The sequence below is a fragment of the Curcuma longa genome, chromosome 1 (genome assembly GCF_044706935.1).
Source record: "Curcuma longa cultivar G26 ecotype Majalengka, Jawa Barat chromosome 1, ITB_CL_G26_1.1, whole genome shotgun sequence".
Classification (NCBI taxonomy): domain Eukaryota; kingdom Viridiplantae; phylum Streptophyta; class Magnoliopsida; order Zingiberales; family Zingiberaceae; genus Curcuma; species Curcuma longa.
Window position 1 is genome coordinate 13129565 of NC_133861.1, and position 26899 is coordinate 13156463.

General features: G+C 37.9%; 2 protein-coding genes and 1 pseudogene across 3 annotated transcripts; 2 read left to right on the forward strand and 1 right to left on the reverse strand.

Annotated features, from left to right (window-relative positions):
- Positions 1–1235: 1235 nt before the first annotated feature.
- Positions 1236–8945, reverse strand: LOC141839928 (glucomannan 4-beta-mannosyltransferase 1-like; annotated as a pseudogene).
- A 2112-nt stretch (positions 8946–11057) lies between these two features.
- Positions 11058–12821, forward strand: LOC141839936 (AAA-ATPase At5g57480-like). The gene has a single exon (XM_074727801.1). It carries the CDS (start codon positions 11192–11194, stop codon positions 12743–12745), a length of 1554 nt encoding a protein of 517 aa, XP_074583902.1. The 5' UTR covers positions 11058–11191; the 3' UTR covers positions 12746–12821.
- Positions 12822–13389: 568 nt separating this feature from the next.
- Positions 13390–25844, forward strand: LOC141839913 (pantothenate kinase 1-like). Of its 2 annotated transcripts, none has more exons than XM_074727770.1 (17): positions 13390–13587; positions 13676–13795; positions 15481–15551; positions 17210–17326; positions 18582–18701; positions 18806–18900; positions 18970–19063; positions 19136–19267; positions 19969–20081; positions 20263–20368; positions 22151–22267; positions 22351–22445; positions 22517–22610; positions 23729–23854; positions 24370–24482; positions 24547–24739; positions 25428–25844. In XM_074727770.1, the coding sequence occupies exons 1-17, from the start codon at positions 13458–13460 to the stop codon at positions 25593–25595; spliced, it is 2004 nt and encodes a 667-aa protein (XP_074583871.1). In that variant the 5' UTR covers positions 13390–13457; the 3' UTR covers positions 25596–25844. The 2 variants fall into 2 exon arrangements, with proteins under 2 accessions (XP_074583871.1, XP_074583879.1); XM_074727778.1 differs by having other exon boundaries at positions 22154–22267.
- Positions 25845–26899: the final 1055 nt, after the last annotated feature.

The window sequence follows — 26899 nt, forward strand, 5'->3', positions numbered from 1 at the left end:
TTCACACCTTCCAGATTTGAATTCTCCAATCTCCTCGCATTCTATTACGTGGCAATTTTCGTTTTCCTTATGTTTAGGCAATCGATCTGGGTGCTAACTCAATTTTATGAACCTCCAGAAGGTCTGTGATTTTATTTTATTTTTGCTGAATTTTCCACGGAAATTGCTTCATTCTGACGATTTTTTTTATGGGTGATTTAGTGATTTGGTAGGAGGTGAGGCGCCCGAGAGGAGCATGTGCCCAGACGCCCGACCATTTAAGATAAGTGGATGGGAAGCTTCGTAATCACTATCGAACACAGCAAAGAACCTTATCGCTGTGTCGTAATAGTCAAACAATCGACTCAGACATGAAAATGCTAGGCGTTGAATCGTTAGATTCGTGGTCTCAAGGAGAGCTTACGTGCATAACACGGTTAAGGCTTGCTCATTTTCTCGTTATGGCGCATTGATTGGTATTAAATTAGGAAGCTAACCTTTCGTGTCAATTTGAGTCGATCGGCAGCCGTGGATTCCTTAAAGATTTCGTCGTCAAACTGAGGCTCGCGTAGCGGCCCAACCGACAGTTCTGGATCAAACAAGGTCCACTGAAAATTTTAAATACACAGGTAAATGGGTACCACTTGATTCAGTTAAAAATAATTAACCAAAAGCATTTTGCTTTTTACCTGGAGGAATCTCAAACGCGTCTACTGGCACTGCCTCATAAAATTTAGAAAATTTCCATGAGAAAAGAAAGTTAAGGTACTATTCACACTGAAAATGCATAAATTTAGTGTAATATTTGAAGCGTACAAAGGAAGGCATTACAACATAAGGTGTTCATACAATGTTCAAAACGTTACTAAGAAGCATCCTATATATGATCATGATTTCTTCCTGCTTAAGTCTTGTCAAAAAACTCAAAAATTTGCGTTGCAGGTAGACTTCATGTAAGATTTAGTTGCAGGTGGAGAAAAAACAATCAAGGACACAATGTCAAATTCTATCGAAACACATTGTTAAAGAAGCTTGGCGACACCAAAAGTTAACATTACCAATGTTCTTCCGATGCAATCAGTTAAACAATTTCAAGCAAATGGTTGAAGTTCGATGTATCTAAACAATTTCTGCTGCTTAGTCCCGACAGCAGACAAATTTATGACCCTCCGGGACCAGAGCAATTCAAACATCTTAAAATAATAGAAACAATGAGAGCTCCAAAAACTCTCACTCTCGTACAAAGTCATCATGATAGTAGAAGGCAATCCACTGAGCTTCATCCATGAACAATGTTAAACAGATTAGGATCTCCCTATATAGATGTTTCGGGGTCAGCAGCACTAGTTCCTTAGTTTTGTCAAGGAATATAAATCTGCAATTGGAGAAGCTACGGGTTTGTGATAAAAGTTCCGACATAGCCACAGCCAACAACCAAGAATGCAACTGCCTGAACATAAATATAACCATAGTAGTAGTTTTGACCATAGGCGACATTGTAGCAGGCACAAAGAAAGAGAAAGGCAGCAAATCCAAGTTCTGGTAAGTTTAATCTGGGTGAAAAGTGAACAAATAGGCTGTGTAAATTATAGCGTCAAGGAAAGTAAATGAATTACAGACATCATATTGATTACCTGTCACTTAGAGTGGTTGATGCCTTTTCTAGTAATGGGATTCTAGTTTTATCCTTGAGGGTCTCTCCCAGCTTATCCGTGACTATCCATTCGTCAAAAGTGCCAGCTTCTAATAGACCAATTATAGTTGCTTTCATCCGATGCATGGCCATGACATTCTCAAACAGGATCCAAAATGGTATAAGATGGAGGGAACTGCCACAAGTAAAACTAGGCAATTTGATCTACTAATACATGTGCAAGGAAGATAAATAGACGGATTGAAACTTAAGTAATATGTTCAAAAGAATGATTCATCTTTCACATTTGAATTACTGAGTTATAAGAATCAAAACAAGAATGGTATGAAAGATTATTGATTGGAAACCAAGGGCTGTGATTAAATCAAAACGTGACCAACCTTGGATTTCTTATGGCATTCAAAATGGTAATTGTAGTAGGTATATACACTACTCCCCATGCTGGAATGGTGGCTTCCGGAACCAAAACAGATGTTGGGACCACGACACAATAAAGAAAAAATGTAACTAAGTGGGTTACAATCTTCCTTACAAAGAAAAAACTGTAGGTTAGATGGAATTTCTTCCATAATGATACTTCCTGCATGGCATGAAACAAACAGTTATGAGCAAAGAAAGAAGTTGCTGAAAGCCCTATATCAACACAAGAAATACCTTGGCCTTTAATATCTCAATTGCCATTTTCCGGAACAAGTATGCAGCTCCACAACTCCAACGACGCTGCTGGTACCGGTATGCCTTGAAAGTACTGGGCAATTCGCTTTTAACCTATACAGATTGTACCGCCAATAAGTAAAGTTTTAGCATAATAGTCAGAATTGTATAAGATGGGAGGATTCTTGAGAGTATTCATAACAAATTGTTTTAAGGGGTCAAAGCAGTCCATGGGATTGTTGAAATCTTAAGTAGAAATTCGCACAACAAATTGTTTAAAGGGTCAAAGAAGTAAATTGGAATGTCAAAATCTTTAGGAATTCCTCGATCATCATTCAAAATAGTTTCCACAGGCATCAAATAGATGACTTTGTGAAGCATTACGAACCAGTGCAAAGTACATTAAATCAGGCATCAATTACTCCATTGTAAAAAAAAAAAAAAAAAAAAAAAAGCTATATCCCAGACAGCTTCTTGGGTTGCCTACCTGGATCTCATACTGCCAATCAGATCTATGCAAGGGCACATCATTGCTGATAGAACTCAAGTCACTTGACAGTCAATTATAGTGAGTTGAGTACTTCTAAGTCACCTTTTTCCAAGTTTAATGATTTCGAATTGTAAAAAACAAATTAGAAATTATCAGTCACCTTATATGTGCATGATCAGGAATTTTACCTCAATTGTACGCTGAGCACAAGCAAATTTTAAATGACTTAAAACATCTACCTTTACATCACCCACATATAACAGTTTCCAGCCTCTGAGGGTAGCTCGTACAGCCAAGTCCATATCCTCAACAGTGGTTCTATCCTTCCAGCCTCCTGCTTCATTAATTGCTGATATACGCCACACACCAGCAGTCCCTGTAAGCATTTAGTGAAAACAAAAGAAGTTACTCAAAAAATTGATAATGAATCAAGGCAAGTTAATGGCGCTTTTCTTCTAGATAGGCAACAGTAACCCCTACAAATCTGGTGCTATCTATTAAAATCAATCTATCCCCGCAATAGTTAATAAATTGCAGATCAAACTCCAAGTTTTTTAATGGGCAGTTGAAAGATAGTTTTGAAATGATTAACTTGCCATATTTCAAATCCATATATCACCAATATTTCTTCCAAGTCAAAGAAAAATGTAAAAAATTGTATTAGGCCTCAACAACCAGCATAAACTTGTCAAAAATATCATGTTTATGATGTTATTGTAAGACTAGATTATCACTCAACTAATGACATAGACTTAAAAAAACTCCAATTGTAGGACAGTATGCATATAGCCATTATCAACAGTAGGGCCACGCTGCATTCTGCTGTATATGCAATGGGTAACTGAGTGTGATTTACCATTGAAGCCAAAAAACGCAAAGGTGGATGAGCCTGCTTCTTGCTCCACTGTAAAGTGGTAATCCAATGTAATCTTTTGTATCCTTGTCATAAGGCAATCGCTGAAGTTCACTGCAAAATCGTCCATGAAATGGCACGTCAGCGACTTCCTGTCATTAAGGAAGAGGATAAATCAGAACAAAAGACTCTTGTTTTCTAGCAGCAATATCAAAAATATAAGATCCAAACACATAATATCAATAATATGCATCTTCCTCTCTTTCGTTATTTTTTCAGGTCGTTTTAGGCAGCTCTTGTATGTAAAACAAATACACATTTAGTTCTAAGTCCTATCTGCTCTCTGACTTCAGGACTAAACAAGGATGACAATTGCCTTCTATGCTAAAATGAACAAATTGCTTCCTGCCAAATACAGATCAGTGCAGAAAGAATGCAGAGTAGTCAGTCATACAGCAGCATTCCTGAGTAGCAACAGACATTAAACAAATTGATTGCAGTCCAATAGCTAGGAAAATAAATTTGCAAGTTTTAAGAGATTTCTAAATAACCCATGCAAGAGCATATGGTAGAAAGTGAAGTTAAGTTCACCAAAGAGGCCATACGTTTTGTCCAATTTGCATTTAGTAGACTCAAACTAAGAAAACTTCTGGCATAGATATTATCTCTTGTGGAATTATAGACAACTCCAAAGACAAGTGACTGGTGGAACTAATGATGTTCTTTTACATTAGCTTAAACTAACTATAAGTAGATCTGTTAAAGCACCTGGAGATAATCCAAAGAATTACAGCAGGGAGATAGCTGGGACTTGGGAGTCCTATTACTAACTATCATTGATTTTGATAGGTAGCTGCATAAACTGATAGAGAGTTTCAGTGATTTGACAAAAAATTTACTGATAGATGTAACATGTTTCCTGGTTCCACAATCATTTTAGTGATGAATTATTCTGTTATATGATTCAGTATTAATTGTCAATTACATATGAATCGATAAGAATTGGAAATACCAGAATCAAGTCCCATGGCTTGATAAGAATCAGTAAAATATTTTATATTCAATCCAGATTAATATATGATCTCTTATTAAACATTAGATAAGAAGCTAAATAGAAAACCTAGAAATGACTATTATAGAGTGTCATTCCACTATAACTTACCCAGTATTTTTAAGGCATTACAGCTAGTTTATTTTTTATGCAAATGAAATTTTTTTTGCAGATAAACCATAAACCACTACGATTGGAAACAAACTTAGCCGAAAATGAATCACACACTTACCAAATTGCCATCGTGCTTGAACAAGTGCAATACTTGGATTATGAACAAGAAAAGGAATGGTTTTCATGAGAAAATCAGGTTCTGGTTGGAAATCAGAATCAAAAATGGCAACAAATTCACATTCTTTGGCATAGCTATGTTCCATTCCCAGTTTCAATGCCCCAGCTTTGTACCCTTTCCTGTTATCCCTAACTTCATAGTATATATTAATGCCTTTGCTTGCCCAAAGCCTGCATTCAATTTCCACCATGCCCTGAAAAGAAAATCTATCTAAATAAATGTAGTAACTTTAGTCAAAACAAATAGCAGCATGGTAAGATATTAGTAGTTCGTTAGTTAATAATATTAAACCTTGATACGGAAAATAGACTAGTGGTAGAGCTTTTGGCCACATCCAAGAAAGATAATACTAACTGAAAGATAAATATGTTAGGATATGATAAACAGACCGATGATGAGGATGTAGTTGTACAAACCTATGATACATGTAATTGAGATGTATCAATATATTGATTCTGTTAGATTTCTTATTGGTTTTTGTCTGTATTTGGACTTGATGGTTTTGCTAGGGGAATATAGTATTTAATGTATATATAGTTTCCTAGAAAGAATTATTGCCCGGGACCCAAATTTTACTGGTCTTCCAGTGGTACTCTATACACAATTGGAGCAAAAGTTCCATAAAGCTTCTTGTTTGAAGTAAGTTGTATTCTAACAGTTAATAGGTGCCACAACTTTTGCATAACTGCTGTAAAAAATAGTTCTATTATCCAACCTTTCAATAAGAACAGAAAACATGTAAAATGTCAGATAGATGCAAATTGAACTATGACACCCAACTACTAATTTTTTGATGTCTAGATCCAGGCCATGCCGCTAGTCTGCTGCCACATGCAAAACAAAATGGCTATGAGAAAGTTGAATCCAAATGGATTTTGGGTGGAGAAATTAATTAAATAGTTGAGGCAAACTCTGATGAAATTGCAAAATGATTTTAGCCATCAAACTTAGACCGAAAGTATTCATGGCTACCAATTGATTAGGTTGGGCTTGAATATCAAGATTGAAGCTTCCTTTTACAGATTTAGCATAAAGTAGATCACATCTGGGCAAACTTACACGATCATGTTACTAATCTCTGAAAGAGCATAATTTTACAGCAAGAAAATTTGATACAACAATTAGTTTAATTCAATAAAAGCTCCAATCCTGCCAAAACTCTCTTCTCTAATTATACTTAGGCCTAGCACAGTACCTCAATAAAAATTCAGGATATACTAATCTATTGTAAGTAAATATATGGGAAGCTAATATTATATCCAGCACATATTTCATCAACCGCTGAAAACAACGATATATTTAAATGAACCAACTATATAATTAAGTTATAATCCTATTACACATTCCTTGTAGCCGCCTCGTCATGATCTCCTCATGATCTATATTATATGATATGTGCTACATAAAAACAACAGTGCAAAATCAGTCTGTCCAGTTTATTTATAATAATTAATTCAATAAACAATATATGATGAAAGAATGCACACGAGTATTTAGTAATTAGCCTTGGAATGTGAGAAAGCATATGAGAAAATATCAAAAGGTGGCTAGTAGATAGCTCCTCTGACATAAAAAAAATTATTTTGGAGCTCCGGTGGAAGCTAGACATCACTTAATATAAATAGGAGACTTAAGAGAGGGTTTTGATTATCTTCGAAAACTCTTCCCTCACCTCTCGCCCAGAACGCCGTCGCCCTCTTTTCTCCTCCCTCTCGGCGCCCCAAACCCGAAGAACGAGGATTCCGTCCCCTAGGATCACAAGGAAGGCTTACGAAAAACTTCTACAAGGACTCTCCTCTCCGCGAGAAGAACGCGTAGACATAGGAAGATCGCCGAAAAGATCTCCTTTTCTAACGAAAGAATTGTAAGAAAATTAGCGCAGGAAGTAAGTACATCTCTCACCTGCAGTATAAGTTGTTTTCGTATTGTTCTTTCGCATGGTTATGTTAAGTTTTCCATGACATGATTTCTGTTAAACATGAATGTATTTATATGTATGCTCTTTCCATGACATGATTTATGTTAGACGTGAATGTATTGATGTGTTCTTCCTCTAGTATGATTCATGTTAAAATAGGAATATATATATATATGTTCTTTCCATAGCATGATTTAGGATTTAATCATGAATATGTAAATTATTCTTCCTATTTAGGATGGAAGTAAAGCATGATAAATGATTGATGAAAGGACAAAAATATAGCAAGTAAAAGTATAAGAACTTTATGATATGTAAAGAAATGTATTTTACTTTTAAAAGGCGAGTATCGGGCCAAAGGTTCGCCCAAAATGAATTCCGGGCCAAAGGTTCGCCCATAAGGAAAGGAATTCCAGGCCAAAGGTCGCCTGATAAGATAAGTCCTCTGGTAGCATTCGGTGGCTAGCTACCCCGAGTCCTATCAGAGATGCGCGCATTGATACTCCGCCATGGCCCATAAGTATGCTTAAGTATGTTTACTTATTTCCAAATGTATGAATTTTCAAATATAAAGGAACTTAAAAATCTTCTATGTAATACAAGTATTTTCATGTTCAGGTAGTTTCTGCTTAAGTACATGTCTTTATAACTACAAATTATTTCCTGTTTGATTACGAAAGAATGCCATGCTTAGTATTGATTATGTCTAGTGGTATTTACGCATGAAGAGTTGATCCGTTGTTTTATTTTATTAAGAATAATAACTTTCCGTTATTTTAAGAATATTTCTTTATAAAATTTATCTTGATGGTATATTTAGGAAAACTTAAAGTAAGTAGCATCCCCTATAGGTAGGAAGGGGGGATGTTACAGATTGCAGTACTTCTCGGATAGCTCGCTGCCCATTTATTTCATTTAGACTAACACTAGTGGTATTTAATGAAGAACTCCCCGAACTTGTGACTGATAGGTAGGCCACCACGCAATGTGGAAGATCGAACATCTGAACCCACCAGGACGATTTTCATGAGAACATTCACTACCATGTGCTAACGTAGCATTTCTACGAAAAAAAATAAAAGAAGCAATTTTATGATGAATGTGTCGCGTTGTGTCCCCAGTGAGCAGTACCGTACATGCGCAAACAAAAATTCTAAAGTCAAGTCTCCGAACCAGCTACACACTTTTTCATCGGTTGCTAACTTACTAAACTCAGATTTTGTTGGCTTATACTGATTAAATGCAACGGGAAGTAGCGATACCTTGACCGTAGGATCCGTGGAATCATCCAGAACTTGGATTACTAACCGATCGGACGGCCAAGAAAGAGCACAGGCGGCCCCAATGGAGAGCTTGTATACCTGCAAGTGCAACCAAGTTGGTTGCCAAATGCCATCCATCTTTCTTAGACAATAAAAGAATAAATCAAAATTAAGAGTACGTAAATCAGTGATAGATGTCGTTTTAGTACCTCTCTCTCGTTGTACATCGGAATCTGAACGAGCACCATGGGAAAAGCTAGATTTCCGGACTCCGGGTCAAGCCCCAGCGTTGATTGGCTCCCAACGGTACCGCGACTCCGGCGAGCGGCGTAGGATCTTGACGGCAAGGCTGACGACGGCCATGGAGACCACCTCGACCAGCAACATCACCGACATCGCCAAGCAAACGACGATCGCAACTCGCAGCACCGGCGCGACTGCCCGCGACCGCACCTCCCGCCAGGCGTCCCCGATCGAGCCCAATAGCCCATCGGCCCAGCGCCGAGTGATTGCAATGTCGTCTGGGGAGGAAGGAGTGCGCTATAGTCATCAGCTTGGAGTAGGATCGCCGGAAATGAAGGAGATTGCTAATTGTGGCTCGACCTACCTGACAGTAGTAAGATGGTGGATAAAAGATGGGAGACGACGCCGACCGGGGAGGGAGGAGCGGCAGGGCCAACAGAGAAGTGGTCCATTGCTCTCTTTCTCTCTGCGCCTCACTCAAGCCCTAGCTGAAGCAACGGAAGACGCAAAGGTAAAGAAAGAAGGGAAGCGCTGCCATCCAAAGGAGTGGAACAGAGAAGAGAGAGGGAAAAAAAAAAAGACAAAGTAAAGCCAACGGTGGACGTTCCGTTTCATATGACCATTTCCCTTGCACCGCGTGCATTAGGAAGTAGGACCACTGCGCAACGGATCTCACAAGACAGATCCGAAACCTATTTGTTCGCGGATTAATCGACAGAGAAACCCGAATCAGGGAATCATCTAAATCCGAATCCGTTATTTTTTTTTTGTTTTCTTTTTTTCATCTGTGATGCGATGCGAATCCGAACATAGCTTTTGATATGACTAAATGTTACTGCGTGTGTTTTACAAGAAATTAAGCATAAAAGCATATTGTATCTAACAACGAAAAGTGTTCTTTAACGTAGGCGAAACTTTAGGTGCTTTTAGCTAAAGATATGGACAACTTGACGTGGCTTGCAAATTCATTTTCCAGGTTCTTAAAGAACTGATCAGCTTTCTCTCTCACTTTGTGCAATCTAATACACATGGGCAAGTCTCTAATCTGTCTAAAATTCCACTTTTACAAGCATGCGCTCACTTTGAGCTTTCCTAATAACAATCCTAGCTGATACTTTTGCCAACTTTAACAATTAGCTAGCTCGAGCATGCAGAATGAAGACTGAAGAGCAGTGTCTTTTTGTGTTCATGTCCCCAGTAAGCCAAGTGGACCTGATACAAACATCATTACGAGCACATCATCTTTTAAAGAGTTATGCTTGATTCTTGAGCCACTATATATATCAAGTATTATATATTCTTAAGCTTTAAGCCTTTAACATCTACTCAATGCCAGCAAGTTCCTTTAGCAGCATATTAATATTGAAATTCACTGGATAAAAAGTCGTAGGAATCAAAATTAAAGGAGCTTTGCGATCTCATTATAACGAAAGAACTGAAGAAACTTTAATCAGACTCCTAATCATGTGAGTTAGATGCCATCTCCGAGGCAAACCAAACGCAATTACGTTAGCAAATCGCTTGGATATTCGCGGCTTTTGATGGCCACGACTCGCAAGATGTACAAGTCGAGTGTGAATTGATTGCACTGCAGCGTTGGTTTGCATTGGCCAATGCATTACGTATGAAAAAAGCCAGGGGAACAGAATGAAGATGTTGGATGTTAGGGTACAATTCAAATCTGTCATGTGTGTAACACTTCAGCCAGTATGGTTAGATTTTGTAGGGCATCCATATCTGCCTGTAATCATTCACTGAGCCTCATCATTTGCGAGTTTCAGTACTCGCCAATTCTGAGTCTGCTTCATCTTTTATTGGTCTTCTTCAATAGTCTACTTCATCAGCATCGTTTAGACAGGAATGATAGATAAACAAGTCATATTCTGAAGTTTCACAAGGTACAAAGTGACTGTTCTCTAGTTATTCAAAATTATGAGAAAAACAAATATTTATTCATTATATATATTATATAATTATTTTAATTCCCATATCTTGTATTCGGCAAACCAATTGCACCATTAGAACGAACTAATCCAAAATTGAAGCCTTGCTCCTTATACTTTTCTTTTCTCGGTGCGTTTCTCTAAAATTTTTTAAAGCAGATCAAACGATGCAAACTCTTCTTTTAACATCTCTTTATCAGCAACTTCGCCAGGCCACACGAGAATCAGGATCGTGAACGATGGAATATTGACATTCCTCTATTTCTTTTTCTCTGTCGAGTTCATCACTTTCTTGGATTCCTTCTCACATGAGCTGACCTCTATAAACCTACATCCGTGCGAACAAGTTCATCCAAAATATTGTCTTCCACCAACTAAAGCCTAAAGGCTCAGATAACGCTTGCAAAAAACAAAAAAAAAAGAAGGAACAGTAGCTTATAAACTTCGATATATATTTTGGTCATACTAATTAATGGCAAATGACCTAATTCAAGAGCAAAACTAGAACAGTATGTCAATCGAAATTCGCACTTCACAGCCAGTCGCTGCTTCCTCGAGGTGCCAAAGTAAAGAGGAAAAAAGAGGTCTGGCCTAAAGCAGAGCTCTTGCCCAAAGCATCTTTCGCTTTAGATCTTCCTTTTTCTTTTTTCCTTCCTTTCGTCTTTGTTTTCCTAGTGAGTATAAATCAACTTCTCCATGTTCCTCTTTGCTTGCCTTTTCTAGTTTATATAAGTCATACGCTTTGTGTGCTCGTGCTATATCCCACTGCTCTCTCAGTGTGCTCTGCTCTTGTTCTTGACCTGCAGCTGGAAGAAGCAGAGCAGCAGAAACAGTGGTAAGTAGTGGAAGATCATGGAGCTTCTGTCGCAGATGTGGTCGCTCTTAGGGCTGCTCACCATCCTCCAAAACATCCTTCCTTCTCAGCTTCTGGCCCTTCTCCACTCGACGTGGCAGTCACTTCAAGACTCCCTCACCCCTTACTCCTACTTCGACGTGCCTGAGTTCCTAGGCTCCTCCGCCGTCGAGCCCAACGACCTCTACCGCCACGTCTACCTCTACCTCCATCAGTCGCTTCTTAGCTCCGCCGCCGCCTCCTCTTCCCCGCCCCGCCTCACCCTCTCCCTCCCCCGCGGCTCCCTGGCCGCCCCTTCGCTGTCGCTGTCCCCTAACCATTCCCTCGAAGATTGCTTCGCCGGCCAACGCCTCCTCTGGACCCACCACGCCGACACGCTCCAGGACTCGCTCGAGGAGCGCCGGTCTTTCTCCTTGCGCCTCCCCAAGCGCGCTTCGGCCTCCCTCCTCAGTCCTTACCTTGCCCACCTCGCCGAGGCGGCCGACCACCTCGAGCGCTCCTCACGCCCCCGTCGCCTCTTTACCAATTCCCCCCGCGGCGGGGCTCCCTCCTGGTCGTCCGTGCCTTTCCGCCACCCGGCCACGTTTGCCACGCTGGCGCTCGAGCCCGCGCTGAAGGAGAGCCTCCTCGCGGACCTGGATGCCTTCGCGGCGGGCCGCGAGTTCTACTTCCGCACCGGCCGCGCGTGGAAACGAGGGTACTTGCTCCACGGCCCACCGGGATCCGGGAAATCCTCGCTCATCGCCGCGATGGCCAACCACCTGCGCTACGACGTCTACGACCTGGAGTTGACCCGAGTCGCCAACAACTCGGACCTACGTTCGTTGCTCATCCAGACGAACAACCGCTCCGTAATCGTTATCGAGGACATCGACTGCTCTCTCGATCTCACCGGCGACCGACGTGGCACAGCTATGTCAGCAGCAGCAAGGACGAGAACGGTGAGGCGTCGACGGCAGCCTCCGCTCAGCAACGAGGGAACTGACTCCGATGACAATGACGTCGGCGGTAGCAGGGGCAACGACGGGCGTGTGACTCTGTCAGGGCTGCTGAACTTTATTGACGGGCTATGGTCGTGCTGCGGCGAGGAGAGGGTGATAGTGTTCACGACGAACTACGTGGAGGCGTTCGACCCGGCGCTTCTGCGGCCGGGGCGGATGGACGTGCACGTGAATCTAGGGGCCTGCGGGGTGCACGCGATGAGGGAGCTGGTGGAGCGATACGTCGGGGTGAGAGACCACGAGATGCTAGGCGTGGCGGAGAGTTGCATTCGGGTGGGGGCGGACATGACGCCGGCGGAGATGACGGAGGTGCTGTTGAGGCACAGGGAAGAGCCGGAGGAGGCGGTGAGAAGTTTGGTAGCGGAGCTGAGTGCGCGAGTAGCGGGTGGAGAAGGTAGCGGTGGGGAAGAGGAGTCGGGGGCGTGGAGTTGGGAGGAGTCACCGGAGAAGGCAGGCGGAAAGAGGAGGAGGGCCGGCTGGGAGAAAAAGGTGAGGTTTTTGAGGCGGCTTAGGAGCTTGACCAAGTCCGATTCAGAGAGCAGAGGTGTTTAGTACGAGAAGGCTGCAATTTTCTTTTTATTTTCTTTGTAGCTAAGATTTAGAACTTAGAAGTTGTCTTTTTGTAACACCAGTGAACTATGTACTGTATTCTAAGATTTGGCGTATTGTGTAACTATAATCCTTATCGTATCATTTTTTTTTCATAAAAAAACTGAACAGTAAGCGCGATGCAACCAACGCCGCCGCAAAAAATTAAAAAAAAAAAAAAAAAAAACTTAGCTGCATCCTGTTCCCTGTCCAATTACGTAAAGCAAATCCCAAATTCCGACCTACCCATCTTCCAAAACCCATGTTTTGGTTCGAACGTGGCCTCCGTTTTTGGACCGTCGTCTTCGCTTCCTGTCGCGCTCCGTGGCTTGCGTGGGGATCCAAAACTGGCCTTGTTTTATCCTGTTTTCTTGCGGAGGCTTGCTCGATCGCCAGCTGGATTTTCCCCGCGCCTCTGCGCTTTTGCGAAGTGGTTCCCATATCAGCGCGAGATTGTCTCGTCGGTCGTGGCTTCCAGCGATCCGTCACCCTTTCCTGTTCATCGTTGAATAAATCCTCGTTGGTAGGTCCAACAACCTCCGGACTTATCCACTTTCTGTTGGTATTTTTAGGAATGTTCACGCTTTACCTCGCAGCCCTACCACCACTGTCGTGTTAGGATCGCTCTCGGTTCGGTATCCGATTCGGTGTTGTTCCGATCTGACTGCTTAGGGCGATGGGAGGACGACAGGTGGTTCTGGATCTCGGCGGCGCGGAGATTCACGGAGACTTCGAGGAGAGGAATCCACCTATCGCCCTCCCTAACCAACGTCTGGATTCGTCGCTTCTGGCGCTTGACATCGGGGGTATTGCTAATTGAATTGTTGGTAGCTTTGGTGGGTCGAAATTGGATTTTTTAACGCTGCGAATTTGTTGCCTCTGTTGTGTCTTTAGGGACTTTGATCAAGCTTGTGTACTTTTCGGATGGATTGCTGCATTTTGTGAAGTTCGAGCGGAGGCGACTTCATGAGTGTTTCGATTTTATTCGATCCAAGAATCTTATAAGCGGGAAAGGTGTGACTTTTCCCTTTTATCTTCATTTGATTTCTTCTGTTATAGAATGAACGTCTCACAGTGCTATTCTGAGTGCGTTTCCAAGAAAGTTAAAACTTCCCTGCGTTATTCTGTTGTTCAATAATTATGGCAACATGCGCGTTCATCACGCAAATACGAGCTTAAAGAGAAATTCAATTAAGTTATTTTAATAAAATGTAATTAAGAATTGAGGCAGAGCCCACAATCCTCCCTGATGATCTACACAAACAGTTCAAATTTCAGCTAGCTCCTAGTATTGGGTGATGTGCAAGCTTGGGGTTCAAATTGAATAAAAAGTGGTCCAGCAAAACAGGTGAATGAATTGACTATTTATGGATGTAAACTGTAGTAAGAGGTAAGCTACCCTTTTGATCCAGGCTCTAACGATCACTATGTCTATAGAATTTTCTTCCAGTAGTTTGTATCGATTAATTTTGAAAGCACTGAAATCATTCTTCTAATAAATTTTCATCAAATTTCTTGAAGAATTGTAATGATTTTTTTTGTGTTGTTTTATGACAGTTTTCCCTGTATTATAAGTTAATTGGTCGCTGGATTTTCATAACATGTAAGGTTCACACAAAAGGTGAGTTAGGACCATTCCAAAATATAAGGCACCGAATGACTATAATAAAAATCTAAAGATGAGTAGATTCAGAAAAGTGCAATCTTGTTATATATGAGGATTGGAGGAGGGTATGTATTGGGACAAATGGTACTATGATATAACTATGTCCTTTGATTGGTGATACCCTAGGGTTGCCTGCTTTCGTAGGCAATTTTGTAAGAGAGAATAGAAATGTAAAACTTATATGATTGTTTGAATGAATACAATAATGAGATGTAGGTCCCTTTCATAAGTTTCACAATAACCTATTTGTTTGTGGAACAAGCTCGAAGAGGGACTAAATTCTACTTAGCACACTATCCCAAGATGGGAAAAGGTCAAAATACAGTAAAAGAGTTCTAGATAGGGAAGGGGAGAAAGCCTATGAGACGAGGTGAAAATACAGTAAAAGAGTTCCTGATAGGGAAGGGAAGGAAGCAGAGTGGAAAAGAAGATAGAATTTTTTCTTCTCTTCAACTTCAAACCTTAATTAGAATTCTAGTTACTTACAAGAAAGCAAATGCAAGTCAAACCTGATAGGAGTTCTATAAACCATATTTTGTATATAGTTTTCTTTCATTTTGTAGAAGCATGCCATATTTTTTAAGCTAACTCTATAGAATAGAGCACTTTATCTAGTCTAGCTCTTTACAAGGTGTATTTGCTTGGCTGAACCGCCATCAAAAGCACAACTCCAATTGGATGATGGGGAAGTTGCAGCAGTTTCCTAAGTGTAATAATTTGCTTGCTAGATCCCATATATATATATATATATATATATATATATATATATATATATATATATATATATATATATATATATATCGTCGTTGTGTGCCTCAGTCAGCAAGTTTACGAGAGATAAGGGAATATATGAGAACAAACCTTCATATGGTGTCTGGATGCTTAGAACAATGGGATATGCTGCCTCTTAATCTAGTGTCATAAGATTCAAGCAAATAGACTGGTTACTCTATGCAATATCATTGTCATTTATTTACTTCTTTGTTATTAGCTTGTGACATGGTTTGACAAATATGCTTAACTTATTTGACAGCATTTTCTCCAGAGCTTTCAAATGGGCATGTGCTTTCTGTAGAGTTTTTGAATGGACATGCAACTTTGAAGGTATTTTCTTTTTAAACTTTCTACACTTTCAGTTGTTATCTTTTGACATGTCTAAGAGGAAAGAGAATGAATGTAAGAGAATTGGATTAAGAGAGGGTGTTTGTTCTTCTTGTGCACTGCAAAGCAAATAAATTTGTCATTTCAGGGTTTTCCCTGATAAATTTCAGGGATGATGTCAATTTGGGCTTTTCAAAATTTCCCCATACCTTCAGGAATGCCAATTTCCATTAGTACTTTCAGAATTCATTTCCATTTGCCTATATTAAGCATCTTATGGTAAATGTCATGTCACATCCCCATGGATGTGCCATGTCAGGTAGGTTGAGTTACAAACTTACAATACATATATATACTATGTGTATGCATATGGGCACATATGTGTGTGTGTACATTTATATTTTCCTTTTAGTTTGCGCTAGATGCTTGACCCCCCCCCCAAATGTGGAGTTCACATTCACATTCACTAGATCATGGGCAGGTCAGGATTGAGTTAACAATCTTTTTTATAATTCCATTCTTTCCTCACAATTGGCATGTGGATACCAAGTGGGCTGCCAAATGTGGTTTGACTGTTAGGTGACTCAACAACATTTGGTTGTGAGAGCAAATTGACAAGAACACTGAAACATACGAGAAAACTGACATTTGCAAAATGGATAAAGAAGAGGGTAGGACACAAGGTTTCCCCAAATTTTATTTTCAGACAAAACCACTTAGTTTCTGATTCATTGTACTACTCCTCTATATGTTTTGGTTATGTTATTCTTTTGTGATCTATACATTCAAAATTGAATTTTAACAATCAGTACACATGTTGCAACCATATAAAATTGAAGCAGTTATTGTCATCTTCTAACAAATCTTGTATATTGATTAATGAACTTTGAATTTGTATTTGATGATCCTCTTTTATGAACATAACTGTTCAATGAAAGGAGCATTACTATAATGGAATTGACAAATTTTATGGTATAAGTATTTTGCTTGATTTTGGCATTAGAGTAGGTTCACTCCAAAGTAAATGTGAGAACTTGGGGCCCTAAAGCACCTAGTGGTTTCGTCTATGACATAAGTAATACTGGGTTAGCTTAGAAGTTCTCGGTATGCTAACATATTTAAAAGCAATACAAATTTACACCAATAATCTTAGTTCCTTTCTTGGAGCTTAGTTCAAGATTACTTTGCGTCAATTGTGTTAGATTTGATCAGCATTTTTGTTTGGCTCCTGAATGTCGGAGGAGCACCACCACCTACTATTTTATTATCCATCTAGTCATTGACCTAAACATTTAGGCATCCATGGAATTTGCATGAGGGAAAAATCATGATGTATGGTGATGTATTGTCAACTTAGATGCTGATGCATGCTAATCAAATTGTCATAGTTTCAATCATGTAAATCTATAGCTGCATCTATATCATAATGGCATTCTAATGGTTATCAATTTAATGCATTGCCTCTTGGGTTTACTTGACAATCTGCAGTGGTCCATCCAGGTATCATAAAAATTTATACTGATCTAACAACTTCATCAAACTCACCTTTTGTAACAATAGCTGTAAGAAGGTGATGCAGAATGCAGTTTATATCCCTCCAAAAAACAATAAATGTTACTACTGCTTGGTTTTCTGTTAATTTCTTTTTTCTGCTTTAGCAGGCTACAGGTGGTGGAGCATTTAAATTTTCTGGCAAGTTCAAGGATGATCTAGGTGTTACACTTGAAAAGCTGGATGAGATTGATAGTGTTGTAGCCGGAGCCAACTTTTTGTTGAAGGTTAATTTTTGTTACTTCTGTTCTTTCGTGTGGTAGAGAATAACTGAATTCAGGATTTTGTATTACTAATCTGGTGTTTTTTTATGAAATAAAATTTTTTCTATTGTATTGGCATCATACTTCTTTTGTGAAAGAAATTTCCTAAAGATAGCATGTTCCTCCATTTGTATACGTCTGCTGTAGCTGTATTGTTAATCTTTGTGAGAGGAATCTCAGGAAAAAAAGTGTTGGTTGTTTCCTTAACCAATTAATGATGCCACTACTTATACTTGGATATTCATACACTCAAAGATCCTAATGTATTTTTCCAAAGCAATAATTTGCTATTTCTTTGCCAAAATGTATCTAGAAATAGACATTGTTCTTGGACACAAGACCTCATATGCTTATCATTCAGAAGTCATTTCCAGTTTCTATCGTGTACTTCTGTACTGAATATGTAAGTCAGGTGGTTCACCGTTAAAACAATAAAATTGAATAAACATATGTGAGAAATAAAATTTTACCAGCCATGGTTTGAAATGCTAATTAGTATCAATTAGCAGGGTCAAAAGGTATTGTTCTGTTTACCAAACAATACTAATACTGTGTCAGCATGCATAAATATCACTATGCTCCCTGTGCTAACACAATTTTGGTGGTACCCACTGAGACAAGGCCTGTCTTGATCAATATTGTTGGAAGATTTTCTTCCTATGACACACCCTTTGATTTTGTCTGTTGGTCATGAGGAGAAAATGAAAGGCTAAAAAGAGCAGAGAGTAAGAGAGGTAAAGGAGATGCACCAATGGACGGGATCAGCCAAGACTGAAAGACTCATTCAATGGCTCATCATTTAATTTTATCTTCTGAGCATGGGGAAAAGATGAAATGATCATGGGGAAAAGAAGAAACAGAAAAGGGAAATGTGCCAACCAGAGCACCGACAATAGTAAAGAGGAGGATGTCATAGTTGGAGAAACAAAGATGTATCTTATCCTGTATCTCTAGCTAATTCAGTTTCAATTGTGCATTCAAGCCTAACTCCTAATGGTTAGTCAAGATACATTTGTGAACATGTGGAGGATTTTCACATGGAATATGTAAATCTTGTTCCCAATTAATAGTTTACATCTCTATGCTTCTGGGTCAAGACTTCTTAACTTGTACTGGTTTAGCTGAGCTGTTACATCAGAATCATATTTGCAATATCAATGTAATCTTCAGATTGCTGGGTTCCTGCTTTAGTTCAAACAGTTTCTGTATTTCTGGGCAGGAAATCCCTGGAGCATCTTTTACTCATATTGACGGAAGAAGGAAAGTTGTAGAGATTGATAAAAATAGCCTATATCCCTATCTCCTTGTCAATATAGGTTCAGGTGTTGGTATTATAAAGGTAATTCAGCATAGTTTTTGTTTTCCAGTAAATCAGTTGCTACTTCTACTGTTGTATGATTGATGTTTACATATTGTTTTTGAGCAATATCACTTGGTATGTAGGTCACAGGAAATAGGAAGTTTGAACGGGTAACTGGTACACATATTGGTGGTGGTACGATATTTGGTTTAGCAAAACTATTAACAGGTTGCTTGAGGTAATTTGGCCTTCATAATAAACCATCTTTGGCAAGTATGATTTTTTTTCACTTGATAACTTTGAACAGTTATGATGAATTCTTGAAGATGAGTCAACAAGGGGATAATCTAGTGCTTGACTTAATTGTGAAAGATATCTGTGGTGAACTTGTTAGTGAAAAGGTATGCATGTTTCTAAATTTTTTCCCTCTATGCATCTCACTAACTGTCTTTACTTCTTCTAAATTGTGCCAGCAAGGTCTTTCATCATCAACCCTTGCTTCAAGCTTTGGGAAGGTGATATCATCAAAAACAACGCTTTCAGATTACAAACCCGAGGATCTTGCTACTACGTTGTTAAGCGCTTTTACTTATAACATTGCACAAGTATGCATGTTTTCTTCATTTTGTTGTAATCTTGAGCTGATAAAATCATATTTCTTTTTGAGGGAAAGATTGCATATCCTGTTTGACCATGATAAATAGGTATTCTCATATTGATTACACATTTCAGTCATACTTCCATCCTAAATTTTGGTCATACCATTATATTTAGGTAAAAATCTACATCATGTATTTCTCAGGAACTTCAATGCACAGATAACATTTTTGATGTTGTTGTCATTGTTGATTGAAACCTACTTGGAACTTGGTTATAACATTAAAAGAGGCTGATGCAGTGGCTGGAGAGGTGTTGGAGGGGGATTGTAGTGTTTTTATGGAGGGTTTGCTGGACTGTTGTAAGATTTTGAGCAGCTTAATGAAGTAGATGTTTATTGTTCTTTTTTTAAAAAAGGCTTATTTTATAACCACTTCTCTATTTTAAGTACCAGCACTATAACCTTCAACTGCAATGTTATTTTGCTTTTAAGAAACTGTATTTTCACTTCAGTTTGTAACTGGCTTGAATTTTTTTGACCTCCTTAATTATGACATTAAATATGTCACACTCTGGGAACTTCTTTTTTTTTCTTATTATTAACACCGTAAATCTTTTCTATCTTCAGGTTAGATTAATAAGTAAAAAAGCATTATACTGTGGAGCTTCTTTCTGAGAGGACTTTTCTCCTACTTTATGTTTTGTGCAGATTGGTTTTCTTGTGGCAGCACTATTGGGCCTTAAAAGAGTTTTTTTTGGAGGATCATACATTCGTGGACATCCAAGCACAATGGACAACATATCATATGCTATTAATTATTGGTAAATATTTTGCTAAGAAAATATTGAATTGACAGTGTGAACCATCCAAAGAAAATATTTGTTTGAATTTCTTCTTTTAGTGCCCTTGTGTAGCATAGATAATTGCTCATTGATTAGCATCTTAGAAAGTCTGATTCACAATTATCATAGTGTTTGATTTTTGGTTGCTTTCTATATTTAGGTCAAAGGGACAAATGGAAGCAACTTTCTTCCGTCATGAAGGATTCTTAGGAGCTCTTGGTGCCTTAATGAGTTACAATGACTGTAATACTGAAGATACTGAAAGGGTACACATGAAAACTCAAAAGAACTAGTGAAGTTGCAACCTTTCTAATCTATTTTAGGATTAAGTTTTTTCTGTGTTAAGGACTGTGCTCTTCTTAATTGGGTTCTTGCCAGTCATCTCTCATCTATGCTTCAAATACATACGGAAAATCAAATGGTTCTGTCCCAAGGGCTGACTTTAACTTCCTCCTCTGCTTGTATAAAAATAATCAACAAATTTTCTAAAATTTTTAAGTTTGAATTGCCAGATGCATGCCATTGTCTTCCCATTTTGTATTTTTGTAAATAGTCTATACTCAATGTCTTATTAATCTCAAGAGGGCTGACACTTGATTATACTTCATTTATTTCCTCGCATCCTAATGAGTTGGCATTATCCATACCATGTGTTTCTTACTAATCACTCAACTTTTCCCATTCCTAGAGAATTTCCAAAGGATAATCCTAGTTTTTAGCATGACATTCTTTCCTTGCTTATTTGATGGTTTAATACTACATGATTTAAACTTGATAACCATTTATTGATCAATATTTTTTATCCAAACGTTTCTAATTCTGCTTTATCAACTTCTATATTTTCTTCTTTATAAGATATACATCAAATTCATTGAGCTACATATTTGTTTTGTCACTTATAATCATGATAGGACTAGCTTTCTCTTTTTATGTCCCGACACCCATCTTGCTTAACTGTTTTCTCTAGATGATTTCATACATTTTATTGCCTTTCATTCCCATCTTTCCTCCTAGCTGACTTCCATCAAAACTCCACATTGACCATATCACTTGTGCAGTTGTGTTTTTGACAAAACAAGTATGCATATTGCATATTGAACTTGGATGCTCCTACTCAAAGTAGAGTTGTACATTATAAGCTGTCACTCATGAGAAAAATATTAACATGGTTTTATTTATATTACTGTAGGACTCGTCAAATTCTTAGCATTTAATCAACTACTCAAATTTTATTTTTTTTGCATTCTTATTTTTTTAGAATTGCAACAGCTTGAGGAATCCTACTGTTTTTATCCATGCTGTTGCTTGACAAAATGTGGCTACAAGATTTCTCATGTAACTTAAACACACTTTATCAAGAACACTATTTTTCCAAAGGCAATTGGAAGACGTGATATAAGAACAAAAATACTAGTTATGAGCTTCCACTGACATTCTTTTTGCAACAAAATGTCAGCGATTCAATGAATTTGCAACTAAAAGATCAAGTAATGATGTTTCTAGTGATAAACAAAGCATACAGTTTCTCAACATTTATCGATTGTGAATCATTGTTGTGGCAACAATGATTCATGTTTTGCAATGCTAAATTAGTTTGTAATTGTAGATTGAATATTCCAATATTCACATAATGACATTTACATGATCATAGGTTTGTGGATTGTGAGAACTTAGCAATGATTGACCACACTACCTTTTCTCCGCCACTTTTTCCCCTAACATTTATTGTCTAGTTCTATAAAAAAAAAAAAGTGCATTTTGCAAGAAAAGTTTCTTCTATTTCTCTAGTTCTCTCTTTCTGTTCAAGTAATCATAACTTTAGTTTAAATTTAATCAATTACCTTAACATTTATTGTCTAGTTCTCTCTTTGCAATTTTCTTGCATGCAAAGTGAAGGTTAGTTTCCCTGTTTCTGAAAACATGCTTCAATCATGTCCAGCAACATTTTCCCTCATTTACCAATGTCTGGATTATAGTGGGTTTTGCATGAGAAATTCCACATAGGCTTTAGGGTTGTACTAGAGTTTCATTTTTAGTCTATTTGACAGGAGTGCGACCTTGAACCTTCAGCAAATATGGATGGAAACTTAACATCTGAGCATAACGAACACAGCATATTTCCATATCTACTTGTCAATGTTGGCTCAGGTGTCAGCATGATTGAGGTAAATCTTGAATATGAAAAATAAATAAAATTTTAATTACTTGTTTTGGTAACGGGACAAATTAATAACTAGGCATCAAGCAGGTGATTGAAAAATGGAAATTTCAGCGTATTATTGGGACACATTTAGGTGGTGGTACTATACTAGGCCTTGCAAGGTTGTTGACAGGGTGTACAAGGTAATACTTGCTGGAGAAGTTCTTCCATTCCTTTTTTCATATTGATTTTTTATATCACAGATCTTTTATAGCTACGCAGAGTTCTTGGAGTTGAGCCAGAGGGGAAACAATCTAGCAGTAGACTTGACTGTTGGAGACATATATGGAGAGCAGGGTTACTCAAAGGTAGACTTTCCTCCTTTACGGCTGATTTATTTAATGTAATACATAGCACAGTTCATGCAGCCTCAATAAGTAGAATAATCAGAGGATTTCTGGTTGGGTGGATTAATAGAGCTAAGGGAAACAACGGAAGCTCTACTAGCTACTGTTACAGGAGCTCACTCATTATATCACATAGCATAGTTGATGTAGCCTCGGTTGGGTGGAGTAACAGAGCTGAGGGAAACAACTGAAGCTCTACTGGCTACTGTTTCAGGAGCTCACTCATTGCATTACATAGCACAGATGATGCTGCACCAAAAGTAGAATATCAAAGAATTTTTTGTTGGGTGGAGTAACAGAGCTAAGGGAAATGACTAACTTTGTACTGGCTACTATTACATGAGCTCGCTCATTATATTTTGATTGAAACGGCCATGATTTGATTCCAAAAAGGAGTAACTTATTCTGGTGAACTAGTGAACTTTGGCTAAAATCCATGACCTTGAGGCTTTTGCAAGTTATGCTTTGGCCTTTCCTATAAGTGCAACATCCTTCACTTTTGAAATCCTGTTTTGGTCATCTGTTCCTACAGCAAACTGTCTGCTTGTTGTAGCTAAACTAGTTACTCTTCTTTTGTATTATTCGGAAGTTTCTTTGTTGGGAATATACTTTCTAGCTTCAGTTTTGCACTTTTTGGCCAGTTGCTTTAGTCAAGCTAGTCCATTTATGCTTCTCCTGTTTCTAAGTTCTGTCATTTGCTATAGTAAGTTATTTGAGTGAGTTGTTGTTCACTCGTTAATTTTCAGAAAAAGTAGATTAATCAAAGATTTGAGAAATAATAATTTTTCTTCAGTCTATGTATTCTTGGTCATCTTGTTGTTTCCTTTATGCCTTGCCCATCTATGAAGAAAGTTAGATGTGCCACACTTTACCTCCTGAAAAGTTAATAACTCTCTTCCTTGGGGAACTCATTTACTCATTGCACGTATGTTTTATGATTTCTATCTAAAATCAAGGTGCGATAGCGCATTTTGAATTACCCAATACATGAGTCTGTCTGTAACTTAGTAGTCAGATGTTGTATATATTTGGTGGGACTGATATTCTTTCATAACTCTTTTTTCTGAAAAAAATCACAGCATGGTCTTCCAGCATCAACAACCGCATCAGCCTTTGGTAAGGTAACCTCAAACAAGCTTTCAGACTACAAAGCAGAGGACCTTGCCGCAGCTCTCTTGAGTGCTTTCACATACAATCTTGGACAGGTATGTAACCATTTTTCCATTTATTTTTTTGATCCGGAAAATGCTGATAAGCTGATAATATCACTCCATAGTGTTCTAACTAGATAGAATTGTTAAATTAATTAGAGAGCTAAAACTGATGCCTGGACCAAATAATTCGGTGAGCACCTGTTTGCTTGCATAAATATAGGCAGTACCAAATTGTGAGAAGAACTCTTGACACAATAATTTCCACCTACTGTGCTTCTATATTAGCCTACTAAATTTTATCTAGTTGGTATTGATCTTTTTTTTTTTTTTTTGCATCTATGGGTAGTCTAGTCAAAATGATGTGATCAGTGAGCATCTTTTATTGCCAAAAGTGTTTTTTTTTAAGATTCTGATTGTTTGCATGTGGTGTCATGTAATCCATGAGATTTCATTTATTCCACACATCTATAGATTATTGTCTTTGTTACCTTTTATTTTTCGCAGGCCTAAGAGAAATTGTGCATTGATGTAAATATCTCTCATTTACAAATACTGATGCCTTGTAGATCTCCTGGCTGGTGGCAAAGCTTTCTGGGCTCAAGAAAATATTTTTTCGAGGAACTTACATATGTGGTCACGAAAAGATAATGGACAAGATTTCTAGATCACTTAAATACTGGTAATTACTCATATCGTTATGATATTTGTTCTCGTATTTAAACTAAAGCATTTTATGTTATTAGGTCAAAAGGTCAGCTGCAAACGACCTTTTTATGCCATGAAGAATTTCTGGGAGCTGTGGGTGCATTTTGGAGTTATGAGAACATGGGCATAGACGAGTTGGCGACTAAGGAAGTCATAAAACAAGTTTTGCTGGGAGCTCCATATGTAGGAGAAAAGTCACCATCTTGGTCACCAAGAAAATTATCAGACAATGTAAGTGAGAAAGCAAACCTGTGTCATAATTAATCAAGTTGCCTAGATTGCTCCACCTTTTGGTTTTAAACTCAAATTAGTAGACAAATTTCTTCTTTGGTAGTTCATGCATTAAGTCAAATTTGCATGCCACTGAATTTACTATTATCAGTTTTGTAATAGCCCCAGCAGTACCCAGTCAACTAATCTATTCATTTGGCATAACACGGCATGCTAGTTTTACTAGTGAGTGATGGTTATCCGTTGTATTTTAAGTTTGTAAATCCTTTCTATGGTATATCTTTCCTCTCTAGGTTTTTTCTCCATGGTTTTCATTTTTCTTGGCCCTGTTGACTCCTCATTCTTTGATGTTCGCTTCAAGATTCCTATAACTATAAGATGGAGAATTTTCTTACGCTAGGCCTTCTAATACCCCCACAAAAATATATAGATGTGTTGCATTAGCTACACCAGTGGACATCCATCTTAAACTACATATTCTATGTTGACCTCTGTCGTCACAGCAAAATATCAACTGTATAATCACATGGGTTTTCCTTTTTATTGTAGTAATTTTTATTATTCATTAATAGGATTTCAAGTCATCTTCTTTTGCCTTCCTATTTCACGTTTGATTTTTGCATACCAAAATTAGCATACCAGTGTTTTGTTCAATAATTTATTTGTTAGATTCATCTCTTTTTTACAGTTGCTTCTGAAGGATGATCAAATGGCCTCTAAGATGGAACTGGAGAAGTTAAGACATGAGAACAGGGAGCTAAAAGATGAAGTGACGAGATTGCTAAAAGAAAACGCTGAACTGAGAGCCAAGTTAGAGGAGTCGCATAATAATAACTTACAAAATTCTTGCGAGTAAACCATGTCCATGTCAGCAAGAAAAGAGCTCTGTATCGATAAGCAAATGAGAGAAAATCCTAGAGTTTTCTCTTCTTTTTTTTTCCCTTCTTTACATTTGTATTTGTATTTTATTTTATCTTTTCGTGAGAAACTTGTATCTCAAAGATCAATTATCCACTAGAAATTGGAGGCCAAATCTAAAACTATTCTGTAAGATGTAATAACTCATTTGTATTTCCTCACTAGTACATGGGGATTAAGTTTATCATATTGTCGTTTTTTTTCTAATTTATAAAGGAAAGAATGAGCTAAGTTACAGTTAAACTTCAAAATTAATATTAATCAAATAACAGAATGAGCGAATTAAAATACGCATGTACCAACAGATTGTAAAAACATTAATATTAATCGTATAGCATCACCTAATTTAATTAAGACCCTATGAATTCAGTCTCGGAGACTATTATATTATCGCACTAGGGAATATTTTAGAGATTAATTTTAGAGCGTATATAAGTTGTGGTGTGTCGAATTTATCCGATACACGAATTAAAGGGAATCACAAAAAAAAACATTTAACATCTTTATTTATGGATTTTAACATAGAAAATCAGTATTTAACTTTTGCTACATGAAATAAGTATTTGTTTTCACATTAACATTAGTAAGTCCTCTGATGAGACCTTAAAATTAATAATAGACCATAATTGATTCTGTAAAAACAGGTGCAAACTTGAAACTGTGAACCGAATAGGCACCTCACACAACGTGCATCGACTGCCATCGAAATTCAAGCGCACCAAGAAATAATGGCAGTGCAGATTGTAGAAAATAAAATGAACTGCTTCTACATTCCAAAGCCAAACAAATATCAGAGATAGAAAATGTGGGCAAAAAAAGAAAACAAAAAATGTTAGTTTTGTAAGAGAATCACACTTGTCTTCCTCTGGAATCAGTCTGAATTAATTTCACAATAGTAACACCCTGTTCAGGTTCCACGAAAGTCACCATCACCTGCAAGAACCAATCATACAGCAGTAAGTTACACCAGATAATTTACAAGCAAACAAAATCACAGAAGAAAGTAGAGTATGGTAAGTCCACTCACTGTGGAATAAATTCCATCCGGCCAGCTTTTGAACGATCAGAATATTTTGTACAAGTGCAAATATAATCTCGTATTATTTTGGACAAAAAAAACCATTATCTCCGTCCAAGAAAACTTCTGGTTTCAAAATTTTTTTCAGTGAAAAGAAAACCTGTTTATCAGAATACTTTTTATATAAATTCATCATCTTGTTTGTTAAAATTGAGTCCTAAAAT

Bases quoted from the DNA above. Each gene is read 5' to 3' on its own strand.
- LOC141839913 (XM_074727770.1), top strand. From the start codon at position 13,458: ATGGGAGGACGACAGGTGGTTCTGGATCTCGGCGGCGCGGAGATTCAC. The intron at 18,901-18,969 runs GTAATTTGGCCT...AACTTTGAACAG, and splicing joins CTATTAACAGGTTGCTTGAG to TTATGATGAATTCTTGAAGA. The intron at 19,268-19,968 runs GTATGCATGTTT...TGTTTTGTGCAG, and splicing joins TTACTTATAACATTGCACAA to ATTGGTTTTCTTGTGGCAGC.
- LOC141839936 (XM_074727801.1), top strand. From the start codon at position 11,192: ATGGAGCTTCTGTCGCAGATGTGGTCGCTCTTAGGGCTGCTCACCATC.